The sequence below is a fragment of the Micromys minutus genome (genome assembly GCF_963924665.1).
Source record: "Micromys minutus genome assembly, chromosome: 17".
NCBI lineage: Eukaryota > Metazoa > Chordata > Mammalia > Rodentia > Muridae > Micromys > Micromys minutus.
Genome location: NC_137952.1, coordinates 40845659 through 40857553, shown reverse-complemented (window position 1 = coordinate 40857553; position 11895 = coordinate 40845659). Strand labels below are relative to the sequence as shown.

The 11895-nt window shown below is 39.7% G+C and overlaps 1 protein-coding gene and 1 pseudogene across 2 annotated transcripts in view; one reads left to right on the top strand and one right to left on the bottom strand.

The window, feature by feature from the left end:
• Positions 1–275: 275 nt before the first annotated feature.
• TMX4 (thioredoxin related transmembrane protein 4) overlaps positions 276–11895 on the top strand; it is a 35907-nt gene continuing 24287 nt past the window's right edge. The window contains exons 1-2 of the mRNA XM_080931035.1: positions 276–528; positions 7440–7555. Coding sequence (XP_080787161.1) covers positions 365–528; positions 7440–7555 — 280 coding nt within the window. The 5' untranslated portion in view covers positions 276–364. The remainder of the gene's footprint in view (positions 529–7439; positions 7556–11895) is intronic.
• Positions 8516–9373, bottom strand: LOC308431497 (large ribosomal subunit protein eL6-like; annotated as a pseudogene). The gene has a single exon. The product of its transcript is annotated as a large ribosomal subunit protein eL6-like (transcript).

The window sequence follows — 11895 nt, the reverse complement described above, 5'->3', positions numbered from 1 at the left end:
GCCAATGGCCACGTTTCCCTTTAGAGAAACAGCAAGAGTCTCCCTTAAACAGCTTTGGGTCATCTGTATATTTTCAGCCAGACTGTCAGCAGGAAGAGCAGGCTGTTGCCTTGGGAAACTGCAGGCGGTTGCTTTGGCAACAGCCTTCCCGCAGTGCGTTTGGGGGCGTGGCAAGGGTGGGTGGGCGTGGCTTTGCCGGGCAAGCAGATAAGAGGATGCCGGAGGCGCGGCGGGCGTGGCTGGGAGTGCGGCGCTGAGGCGGGTTGGCCTGGCCTCAGACCTCAGTGAAGGCTGTTGCTTGGGGTGAGAAGCCCAGCCGCTGCTCCCCGCCCTCAGAGAGCCGAGCTGTCTCACAGGCGCCACCATGACCGGCGGCTTCTGCGTCCCGGTACTCCTGGCTGCCTGGCTCGCGGCCGCAGCTGCCGAGGGCCTGGAGCAGGCCGTGCTGCCGGCCGAGGAGAGCCGTGTGCAGCCCATGACCGCCTCCAACTGGACGCTGGTGATGGAGGGCGAGTGGATGCTGAAATTGTGAGTGTCCCCACCCGCCCCGCACGTCGCTTCGTCCTCGCGGTGCCCGCCGTCCTACCCCGGCTAGACCCCGGGCCGTGACGCCCCTGCCTGCCAGCACTTGCGGTGGCGGGCTGCGGCCTTCTCAGTGAGCATGCGCACATTGCCTACCCTTAGCTGTCAGACTGCGGATGAAGAAGCACTGCCTACATCCTTAGCCGCTTTCACCATTGCTGTAGGCCCAAAATGTTTTAGAAATGGAGGAGGCAGTTCACGAGGGGGAGGAGTAGGGAACGGGGGCGGGAGGAAAAACCATAAATCTTTAGAGGTATAGCCAGCCATATTAGAAAAGGAGGAGCTATTCAGGGATGCATACACCTAGGTAAAGTGTGTTGAAATAAGCCATTGGATCAGGGAAGGAAGACCAGTTTGTGTGACATACCCCTTTTCCTTTTGAAGACCTTGAGATGTCATTGTGGAGCAGAACCATAAACTCGGGTGGCTAAATTAAAGAAAAAAATGATTTAAATTTCCGATGCCATAATTTTTAGACGTAGGACTTTTGAGTCAGCATAGTTGGATTGCGCCAATGGCATAAAGGGGAATAATAGTCCCCTTTGAACAACAGGAATCCATAAGTGGTGGCTGGTGCACAACGCCATGCTCGAAGCTATGGAAAGCTGTCAGGACAAAGGAAAGGGATTTGTGTTGATTGTAATATAAAATTAATATCAGCGAAAGGGACAGTCATCTGAAAAGGCCTCAGACTTATGAGCATCCAGGGAAAATGAAAAATCTCTGGGGACATAATTTATAAGACCACATTACCATAGCTCGTGGTCTTCAGTAATACAGATTTATCACTACCGTTTGGTAGTTATATAAGGATCTAGATATTCTCAAAATTGTATTGTTTTAAAAATTTATCCAAGGCCACAGTTTGATTTCTTCGATTCAGATTGCAAGTAGGTGCCTGAGATCAGAGTAAAAAAAAAATTGTAAATTAAAGAACAGGATGGGTATTTATCCACAAAATTATGGAGATATCTAGACCTCAGAATGCAATACTCCTATTAAACCATCAAATCAGTGAAACTATAAGGATATGGATATGAATAACCTATTTGATGGAAATGAGTCATATCCTATTTGAGAGAAATGTTCATTTTTAGATAGGGCATCACTGTATTTCTGGCTAGATGGAGCTGAATTTGACCTGAGTGGCCCTCCGAATCACAGAAATCAGCCTGCCACTGCCTCTTGAGTGCTATAGTTAAAGACAGCAAGGTTTATGTTACGACTGCCAGTGTGTGGTATTTCAGAGATTTGAGAAACAGCTTTTGTCAACTAGTTCTATAGATAATTACTATCATTTCACAGGTCCTTACTCAGCGGGTTTTCTAGATAGTTTTTAGTTAGACTGAGTGTTTTTATGTGCAGTGTGCAAACAGTCATAGTAGAAAGTTCTCCTCAGATCTGATGTTGTTAACTCCTTTGTGAATTTTCCTGCTTAAGGAAAAGAGATAGAACAATAAAATAGATGATTATAAGTCCCAGTAAGCTTCTAATTTAGTGCTGGCTAACAACTCTTGGATGGCTCCTATTTTATTATTTTAAAATGCCCCAGCCTAGATAGTTATCCATTCCTGGGACTTGCCATGTGTCTATCTACATTTTATACATACATACATACATACATACATACATACATACATACATACATATATACATACATATCCACACAAATACACAAACCATATGTAAAGTTGTTACTTTTCTCTCTCTCTCTTTTTTTTTTAATTGAGAAACTGTCTTATAAAAGTACCTCAGAATTGGTAGGCAGGAAGTGAGGATGGAAAAAAAGGAACTTATGCTGTTACATTCAGTTTCTCTCTGGTTAGAGGTGAGGTTTGTGTACACTTCTCCTTCTGTAAGCTAGGGTTTTGTTGAGTTTGAACCTGTCCAGGTTACACATACTCTTCACAGTCTTTGAGAGTTCATATGTGTATCAGTTTGTTTCCTGCAGACTGTTTCCTTGGAGTTGTCACCTTGGCTGTTGCAGTTTTAGGGCTGTTTCTAACTCTCTCACTGAAAGTCATGTAGTTGTAGGTCTGATAATTAGCACCTATTGCAAGAAGCGTTTGTGATGAGTTATGCGTAGTGCACTGATTCACAGTTACAGCAGCAAGTCATTAGTCATCTTACGGCTCTGATCCTTTAGCACAGTAATAATAGTAGGTTTCCCATAGAGCCTATGACTTATAAAGTCTCAGATTCTTGGCCACTTTTGAAATGTGAGGAATGGGTTCTATTTCATGGAATGGGCCTTACATCCACTTACAAGGTGGTTAGTTATTTGTGTAATACTTGTCCCACTGTTGCACCAGTATATCTCGTAGGCACGTGGCTGTTGTAAGTCTTGGGGTGTGTGGCTGGGAGTTGATGATGGCTGTTCTCCAGTAGTATACAAAGTACTGTGACACCGTGAACATAGGGCAGTAGGGGTGGGGCTTCTAATTGGACACTCCAACTTGAATTCTTCATTCTTGATGTTATAAGTAAGTGGTGTCTCAGCAGCAAGTTACAGAGGGTAAGCAATAGCCTTGATTACAGCAATAGTCTGTGATGTTTGGAGGGTCTGTGGCCCCTGCCGCCTGTGATTCAACAGAATGTAGCCCATTTCTGCTATTGGAGGTTTTACTTTAGGTAAAAAATGTTTAGTTGGGACATTGTCTTTCTCACTATATGGTTACTTAATTTAAATTCTTTTCATATATATTCTATAGTAGTAGTTTTCCATATGGCTTTTCAAAAGGCCTTTAGTGTTCTTTGTTCTTCCCCATATTTTATCCTTTACTCTGCTCTCTCGTCCTCCTCCTCCTCCCTGAGAACTGTGTCAGTTCTGTTGACATTTTTGTTCATTTGAAACCCAAAATATGCAATGCTATTTGTTTTCTGTTTTGGTGCCTCCCCCTCCCAATCTAAAGAAATGTCTAAGCTGTCTTAACATCTATATAGCATAATTTTGACCTGATTATCTATATTATCTCCTGGATAAAATATATTTTTAAGTGAATTTGATTTACTTTTATAAAGGAAGTTAATTTTTATAAAGTATGACTTCTGACTTTGTTCTTGGGCTCCTCATGTATGAAAGGTGAGATTAGACATGTGGTTATGTGACTTTATGCCTTTCATTTCTGCAGAACCTCAAAGTTTTAGTATTTTCCAGTGTTTTTCTTATACCTGTATGAAAAAATGTTGACTTGCTCATGTCAAACAGTTAAATTTCCTCTAGTTTATCAGCTTGTTGTGTTTTATTGTTTGCATGTTTAAGAGAGTGTGGCTAAATGGTTGCTTGTTGTGTGTCAAGTCTGGGGGTGTGGATTTGAAAAGTGAAGGTGAATGAGGTACAGCCTTGATTTCAGCTGATGGTCTGTTGTGCTCTGAAGGTAGTATGAGCAGCGTTCAACTCTTTAGGATCTGCTTACTGATACTGCTCTTTTAAAGGCATTTATCAGTGGTCTTTAACGGGACACATCATTTTGGGATGGACAGCTCTTTGGTATATGGGAATGCTTGATTGGTTGGTTCTGGTCTAGAATCAGCATCTCTACTGATCAGCATCACATAAAGAAAGGCTCTATTCCTCGGGAAGAAGGGACCTATCCATGTTTTCATCATCTCTAGTTTCTGCAGATGACGTTGCAAGCTCATTTTTGATACTTCTTACCATTTGAATAAGCGCCCTACCTTCGCTATAGGAAACCCTTTTTTGATAATACCTTGTGTTTCTAGCATGGCTCTAACCACATATGGTAAGTATAAAACTGGCTAAATGCATTTGTACTAGATAGTATGTCTTATTTTTCCAGTACACTACAAACTTTATATAGAAGGATAAGATTTTTCTTCTTCCCTGTTTAACTCCAGAGCCTTCCTATTAAACAGCAAGTGCTCAATGTTTTTTGACTAAATGAATGAATAAATAATATAACTTATTTCTTTACTGAGTCTTTTAAAAAATACCATTCAAATAGCATCTATGTGTCATCTCCCATTTGCCATTTGTTTATTGATGTTATAAATGGTTTTATTTTTTCCGTGGCTCAGTCCTGCTAGTCTCTGTTCTAGGTACAAGCAGTTCTGAAGCTGAAGCGAAATTCTTATTATTCAGTCCACTTTTAAAGCACTTTAATTACATGTAGAAAGATAAAATTATTCTGAGTCAAGGACAAGCAAGCCAATAATCTGGAATCCTGTGTCTTTGGGGGGCGGGGCTAGGTGGGGAGACAAAGGGACTGCCACACCTACACCTGCATAGTCGGCCCTGAGCTTCCAGTGTAAATGTTCTTAATCCAGGCCAGTTTCCTGAGCCAGCCAGAGTCAGAATCCTGCCTAGAGCTGGAACAGAGGTAACTATTGTCCCAGTGTTGTCAAAATTCCCCCCTAAAAAGCTTTCCACATTTCTCTGAGCCCTCCTAGAGTCTGACTGAAGGTGCCATGCTAGCTTCCAGAGAAAAGCAATCAATAGTCCTACCAGCTATAAAAACACAAGACTACAACAATCACTAACCTTCGAGGGTTAACCCCAAGGGTCCAGTAGTAGCACCAATACCTTGAGAGTAACACTAATTAGACTTAAGGTCCACTGAAGTAGGAGGGGATTTATGCCTAGTATTGTCAACTTAGCCAATTACCCTGGATTGGAGAGATTACAGATTCTGGAGGAAAGTCTGTAACTGCCTTTTCCTAAGACAGTATCATTTTTAACTGCATTCAAATATTCTTATGTCTATAGATGAGTGTAGCTACCAGAAACTTCTTTTAGCAGCAGGTAGAGACCATTACAGAAATCTACAACTGGTCTGAACGGAGAGAACAACTGACTGTGGTTTGCCTCACCTCAGTTAATACATCTATAACATAACCCTATACCTAAAGTTGAGGAGTCATAACAGAAGAGGAGACAGAAGGAACAGGGCATCTGCTGTGAGATTCTGTCTTATAGTGGGGAAGCCAGCCACACTTGTTGGTGCAGTTAAGGTGTCATTTGTTGACATTGTAATTTAACTTGTTTAGTTGTAGAACCGTGAGCCTAGTGTTTCTTTTGTCTTTACCATCACATGTCTTGCTGAGTGTTTGTTAAAATAAATTCTAAATAACTTGCCTATATCTGTCATTCACCTAATTTCTGTGATGTCAAGAAAAACTCAAAAGAGAAAGTGCTCTAAGAAACACTGGGGGATTTAACACCAAGAAAAAAAAACTGCTTTTTTTGTGTGTGTAAATAAAAACAGTTTTTAGTAAAATTTCTTCTCTGAATTTTACCTAATGGCAAGTATTTTTCCTAAAATAAGTACTTCTACCTACTTGTGGCTAACATTCTTGCCCATTCCTTAAATACGGTGAGTATCCAAGATGGTTTTCAGTATCATTACTTTAATTTTTCTGCTATTCAACAAACTTAATTAGTGCATTCCTTGTGTTTTAAAGTAGCAATTAATGTCTGTATAATAAGATTTGAAAAGGACCTATATAGCTGGACATGGACATGCCTGTGACTCTAGTATTCTGCCGTCTTTGAAGCAGGATGGTTCTAATTCCAAACCACCCAGATGACAAGTACGTACAAGGCCATTGTGGGCTCTCTTGGGCTATATATAGCAAGAGTCTGTCTCAAAATCTAAGAGAGTATAAATGGGAGTCTATGAATGTGGCCATAAGCACACATTTGATTGTTAGGACCTAAAACAAACCAACAAAAAAGCAAAAGCAAAGCTTGAGAATTTGGCTAGTTTTATTGCTTTTTCTCCTTGGTTTCTCATACATATGGCATGTACAAAGATAAAGGCATAAACACAATACACACACACACACACACACACACACACACACACTATATATATATATATATATATATACATTTTTCCAAAAAAATGGGGGAATTAATATTTTTCTGGAGATAGGTCTGTGCCTGATATCATATGTCTTCAATGCCATGAAATTGACATGTTCTTTGCTGCTCTCTATCCCCTGGTGTTGTAATTTATATGCTACAACATTCACTCAGTGTGGAAAATTCAGTGTTTTTGTTTTTCACATGGTCTAGGGATTTGAACCTCATGTCTGCATGCTTGTACAACAATGCTCTTACCTAGTAAGCCATATCTCTCTGGTCCTTGATTTTCTTGGAAGCTGAGAAAAATATCTTCACCTTCTCTTATTCAGTGCTAGATTCTTCATGTATACCATTTTCCTGCTTAGATTGAAACATTTGTTAACCCTTTCTTGGCTGACTGTTCTCCTTAGGTCTTAGCAGAGATATTTTTTACTCTGTGGGCTATTATGAGATGTCATTATCTGTTTCTAGCTGAACTGTTCATGTAAAAAGCAGTGTCATAAATTTAAGGCACAGGTTCTTAATGTTTTCAGTATAGGGTAGCTTTTTTTTTTTTTTAAATTAAGAACTTTCTCACATATTTATACATTTGGCAACACACCAGGGGACCCAGTAGTGACAAGACTCTTGACTGTCATTTCTCTAAACTTGAGAGATCAAAAATTAGCTTGGCTAGTATTGGGACATCCTTGAAGGTTATTTTACTTTAGGTGCTTAGAACCTATTTGCCTCAGAGACCAAAGCAAGGGGATAAAGCTTGCTTCATTTATTTTTTTTTAAATTATATGGAAGAAATATTTTGTATGTTAATATTATTTTGAAAATATTCTCAAATTTTTAATAGAATTAACATTTGTATATAAAATTATAAATGGGGAAAATACACTCTTGTTTTTCTATATCAAATAACTTTGGAAAGCTTGCTTTTATTTCTCCTTTAGCTAAGAATTTATCTTTGAATATTCTATTAATTTTGTTTATAGATTTTACTCTACATATTTTGTGTTGAATAATACTTCTGGTCTTACAGTTATGCTCCATGGTGTCCGTCCTGCCAGCAGACTGATTCTGAATGGGAGACTTTTGCAAAGAATGGAGAAACACTTCAGATCAGTGTGGGAAAGGTGGACGTCATTCAAGAGCCAGGTACTGTAAATGTGATGGGAGCATTTAGTAACTACTTTCTCAGAAATTTTCATATATGTAGAAAATTTGCAGAGTAGGATATTGAACATACCAACTAGAAGTAACAGACCACATTTAGGCATATTTGTGCCTAATGTGGGTGTTTACCTACTTATACATGTATACATACATACACACATACATATATTTATATTATTATTACTCTTTATTGATACATTAACAGTAAGTTGTATATATCACAAAAGTTCACCCATCATTTTTTAGTATGCTAAATCTAGTTTCCCATGGCTTTTTGTACAGTTTTTTTTTTTTTTTTTAAATTGTGATTTAATCAAGTTTCATAACTTGAATTTTGTTACATGTTTTTAGATTCTCTCAATCTGGAATTATTCTCTTTTTTTAATGGCATTAATATACTTAAGAGAATAGAACATGTTGAAAGACTCGGCAGAGCCTTTGTATCCAGGAGACCCTCCCACCGCCTCCACCCCCACCCCTGCTTCCAAAGAGACAAGGAGGCAGCAACCGATGCAAAAGCAAGAGGTTTATTAGTCCAGTGCTCTGGGGCGGCCTACATCCAGAGGAGAGGTGACCCTGAAAGGCAGTTACAGCAGTTTTTATACTTTTTAGGGGTACAGGTTACATCAGCAAGGTGATAATTTAAATTCATTGGCTAAGCATATTGACCTGTAAACCTGTTGGTTAGTGAGCATATGTGTCAGGACCCTAACTGGGACTTTCCAGAGTGTCAGATGGCTATCAGTCAGCACATTTTACTATTCTCCTGAGAATTATTTACTTAAGTCCCTTAGGCAGAGGCAGGGTGGGGAGAAGGAGAATTTAAGGAATGTGTAGAGGGTAGAGAATTTCCCACTGCAACTTCCTTCAATATACAGACATTTTCTTTTTCTTTTCTTTTTTGGTAAACATATGAAGCTGTTTAATTAGGTTGTTAGCGATTTAGAACACCCGTTTGTGAGGATACATTCTGTTTGTTAGGGAGAATTAAGATTGAAGGTAGTCCTAGAGCTAAGGAACAGCTTTACTCTTTGGCAAAATCTGTGAGTCCACAGTTTTCTGATCTGCCTTTTTGCTGTTCTGTAATCTCGAATTTCTCCTTCTTCATGTGGAAGATCTTGCCCTCCTGGTGCCTGGGCTGACGCAGGTGTTTGGGGATTTTAACCTCGCTGATACCAACTTTTGTAGAGGTGGCAATGACAAACTTCTGTTGTGTTCTTGTGCATAGGAACTCTGTTGAGGGCATGAAGTCCAGTCACAAGTAGCAAGCCACTGGTCAGATACTTCAGGAAAATCACTCTCCTGCCCCTGTAGTGCCCTCAGAGGATGGTCAGGACAGTCCCAGGAGTGATGCTAGAGCGCAGCCTTCTCAAATGCTGAATGAAGGGCATTTTGCCATGGCTCAAGCAGCTTCTAAGGCACATCTTCGGTAGCATAATACCTAGGCATTTTTTGAAGTGTATCTACCCAGGTGCCACCATTCTTTTCCCCACCACCCGTTTCTGTGACATTAGCAAGGACCTCATCTTTTTTTCTTCTTTGTATTTCCTTTTGTACAAGGCATTTCTGGAATACATAGCAGATCTGAGTACCTGCCAATTCCTCTTGCTAGGACAGGGTTTTTGGCTACAAAGGGGCTTCTCCTTCCTGGGCTCTTTAACCTTAGGGTTACCCTTTTTGGCTACACCAGTGATCCAGGGAACCAGTAGCTGGGTGACCGGAGGCAGCAGCGTCCCTGCCAGCCTTCTTGGCCATAGGTTTCTTCTCTGTGTCAGGCTTCTCTGCCTTTTTACCTGCCATATTGCAAGACAGGAAAGAACCAACACCCAGACATTTTCTTAGGTAATAACTTATTCTCCTGTTTTGTACAAACTGGAAGCTTGCTATAGAGATGTGACTCTGTTCCAGTTATGGAAAGAGAGCCCATGTAGTGCTGAGAATTCATGTTGCATTTCATCAGAAGGTTCTGAGTAACCATTTGTGAAATTAAGTGTGAGCACATAGCTAATCTAACAACACTAAATATGTTAAATATACAGTAATAACCCTCCTTTCGCTTCGTGATGCCTTTGCTTTAATCAGATACATCATTTGGATTTTAGAATGTTAGCCTCCTTAGTCATTCCATGTGACTATGTTAGCTATAATTTATAAATAGAATCCCCTTTTCTGTCAGTGTGAGATAGGAGGCCATTTTAAATTCTGAAAAGATAAACACAATAAGTTACAATTTTTAGCTTAAAAATAACTATTGGACATAAAAACACGAGTTGGGTTTTATGTTAGAATAATTTAAATTATGGATGCTTTCAATTTTTAGTAGTGGTTTTTGCTATTAGAATGCTCTTTTGAACTACAGCATCTATTTATAAAAGAAACAACCATCACAATTTGTTTTCATTTTTTTAGTAAACCTTTTCAGATGAAGTTCAATGTAAACTTGTGTAAGACCCATTGGACAGAATTTATGATGGGTTTCTTCACAATGCAGCTATCCTGTTGACATTTCAGTTCTTAGAGTTTCCTTGTGAACTCAGTGTGATTAAGTTAAATGAACAGCTTAGTAATAATTCATCATTCTAGTGTTCAATAGGTTTATATCTAAAACAGAATTTGTGCTATTTTTCCCTTGCATGTAGATCAAGGATAAAGAAAAATGGGTTATGAAATATTTTAAAATACTTATTTCTGCCACATTGTTTTCTATAAATGTAGATACTTAGAATACTTATTAAAGAAGGAAATATAACTTCTATGTGACATCTATAATAGTGAAGAAACAATTGTTTGATGTTTTAGGACAAATTTTAAGAAAAAAACTCTTCAAGATTCCTTAAAAAAAAATTAGATTATTCAGTAGTATAACTATCTAGCCACCTCTGTCTGTCTGTCCTAGTCAGGGCTTCTAATCCTGCACCAAGAAGCAAGTTGGGGAGGAAAGGGTCTGTTCAGCTTATACTTCCACATGCTGTTTATCACCAAAGGAAGTCAGGACTGGAACTCAAGCAGGTCAGGAAGCAGGAGCTGATGCAGAGGCCATGGAGGGATGTCACTTACTGGCTTGCTTCCCTTGGCTTGCTCAACTTGTTTCCTTATAGAACCCAGGTCTACCAGCCCAGGGATGGCTCCACCCACAATGGGCTGGGCCCTCCCCCTTGATCACTAATTGAGAAAATGCCTTACAGCTGGATCTCATGGAGGTATTTCCTCAACTGAGGCTCCTTTCTCTGTGATAACTCCAGCTTGTGTCAAGTTGACACAAAACCAGCCAGAACTCAGTCCTTCCTTTGTTTCTTTCTTTCTAAGATATAAAGGACAAGGAAGGTGTGATTACAGGAAGAGATCCTGACAAACTGAGACAGAAGATTTCAGCAGTTTTTGAGGGAAGAGTATTCCAGGCAGAGCAAATAGTATGCCAGTTGGACTACCTGGCTTATTTGGAAAATAGTATGGCCAGTGGGCTGAGGATAGCCAGAAACCAAAGTAGTCTTGTTGGCCATGGCATCAAATGTGCGTTTACAAAGTATAGTTGGAAGGTGGTGCTAGAGCATATATTTTAAAAGAATTCCATGTGGAAAAGAAAACAGGGTTCAGAAATGGAAACAGGTAGTATTGTTGAGAGCTTAGTTTAGTAAACTAGAGCCAAGATTAGAAGCCATAATGATTAAAGGTTTGGATTTGAGAATAGATTTCCTGATAGATGAGTTGTAAGGTGTCTTGAGAAGATAGAGTGAAGGATCAGGTTTGGGACAGAGAAAAAAGTCTTTACCAGATATTTTTATTCATCTGTCAGAGAGTTAATATCTAAAGTATACAACGAACTCAAAAAGCAAAATAGTAACCCAAAAAATCCACAACTAAACATCATCTCCCCCCCCCCACATAGGGTGTGGGGAGGAAGGGAGAAAGCTACTGAGAGTGTGTGAGTGTATGTGAGTTGGGGTATGGAACTAAATAGTTCTCAAAAAAAGAAATACAGATGGCTGAGAAGCAGTTTTTAAAACATATTCAACATCTTTAGTCATCAGAGAAATGCAACTAAAATTTCATCTTAATTACTCTTCCTGCCTGAGATCACAACAACAAATGTGGAGAAAAGGCGGTAACTTATTCACTGCCTCTGAAATGCAAACTGGTGCACCTACTGTCAATATGGATTCTGAAGAGCCAGCAATAGATCTAACACACAGTCCAGCTGTACCACTTGGGCATATAACCAGATGACTCCTATGTCCTCCTCTGAGATACGTGCTTATTCATGTTCATTGCTGTTCTAGTTACTGTAGTCAGGAACTTGTAAAAGCCCAGTGTCTGTCAATTGA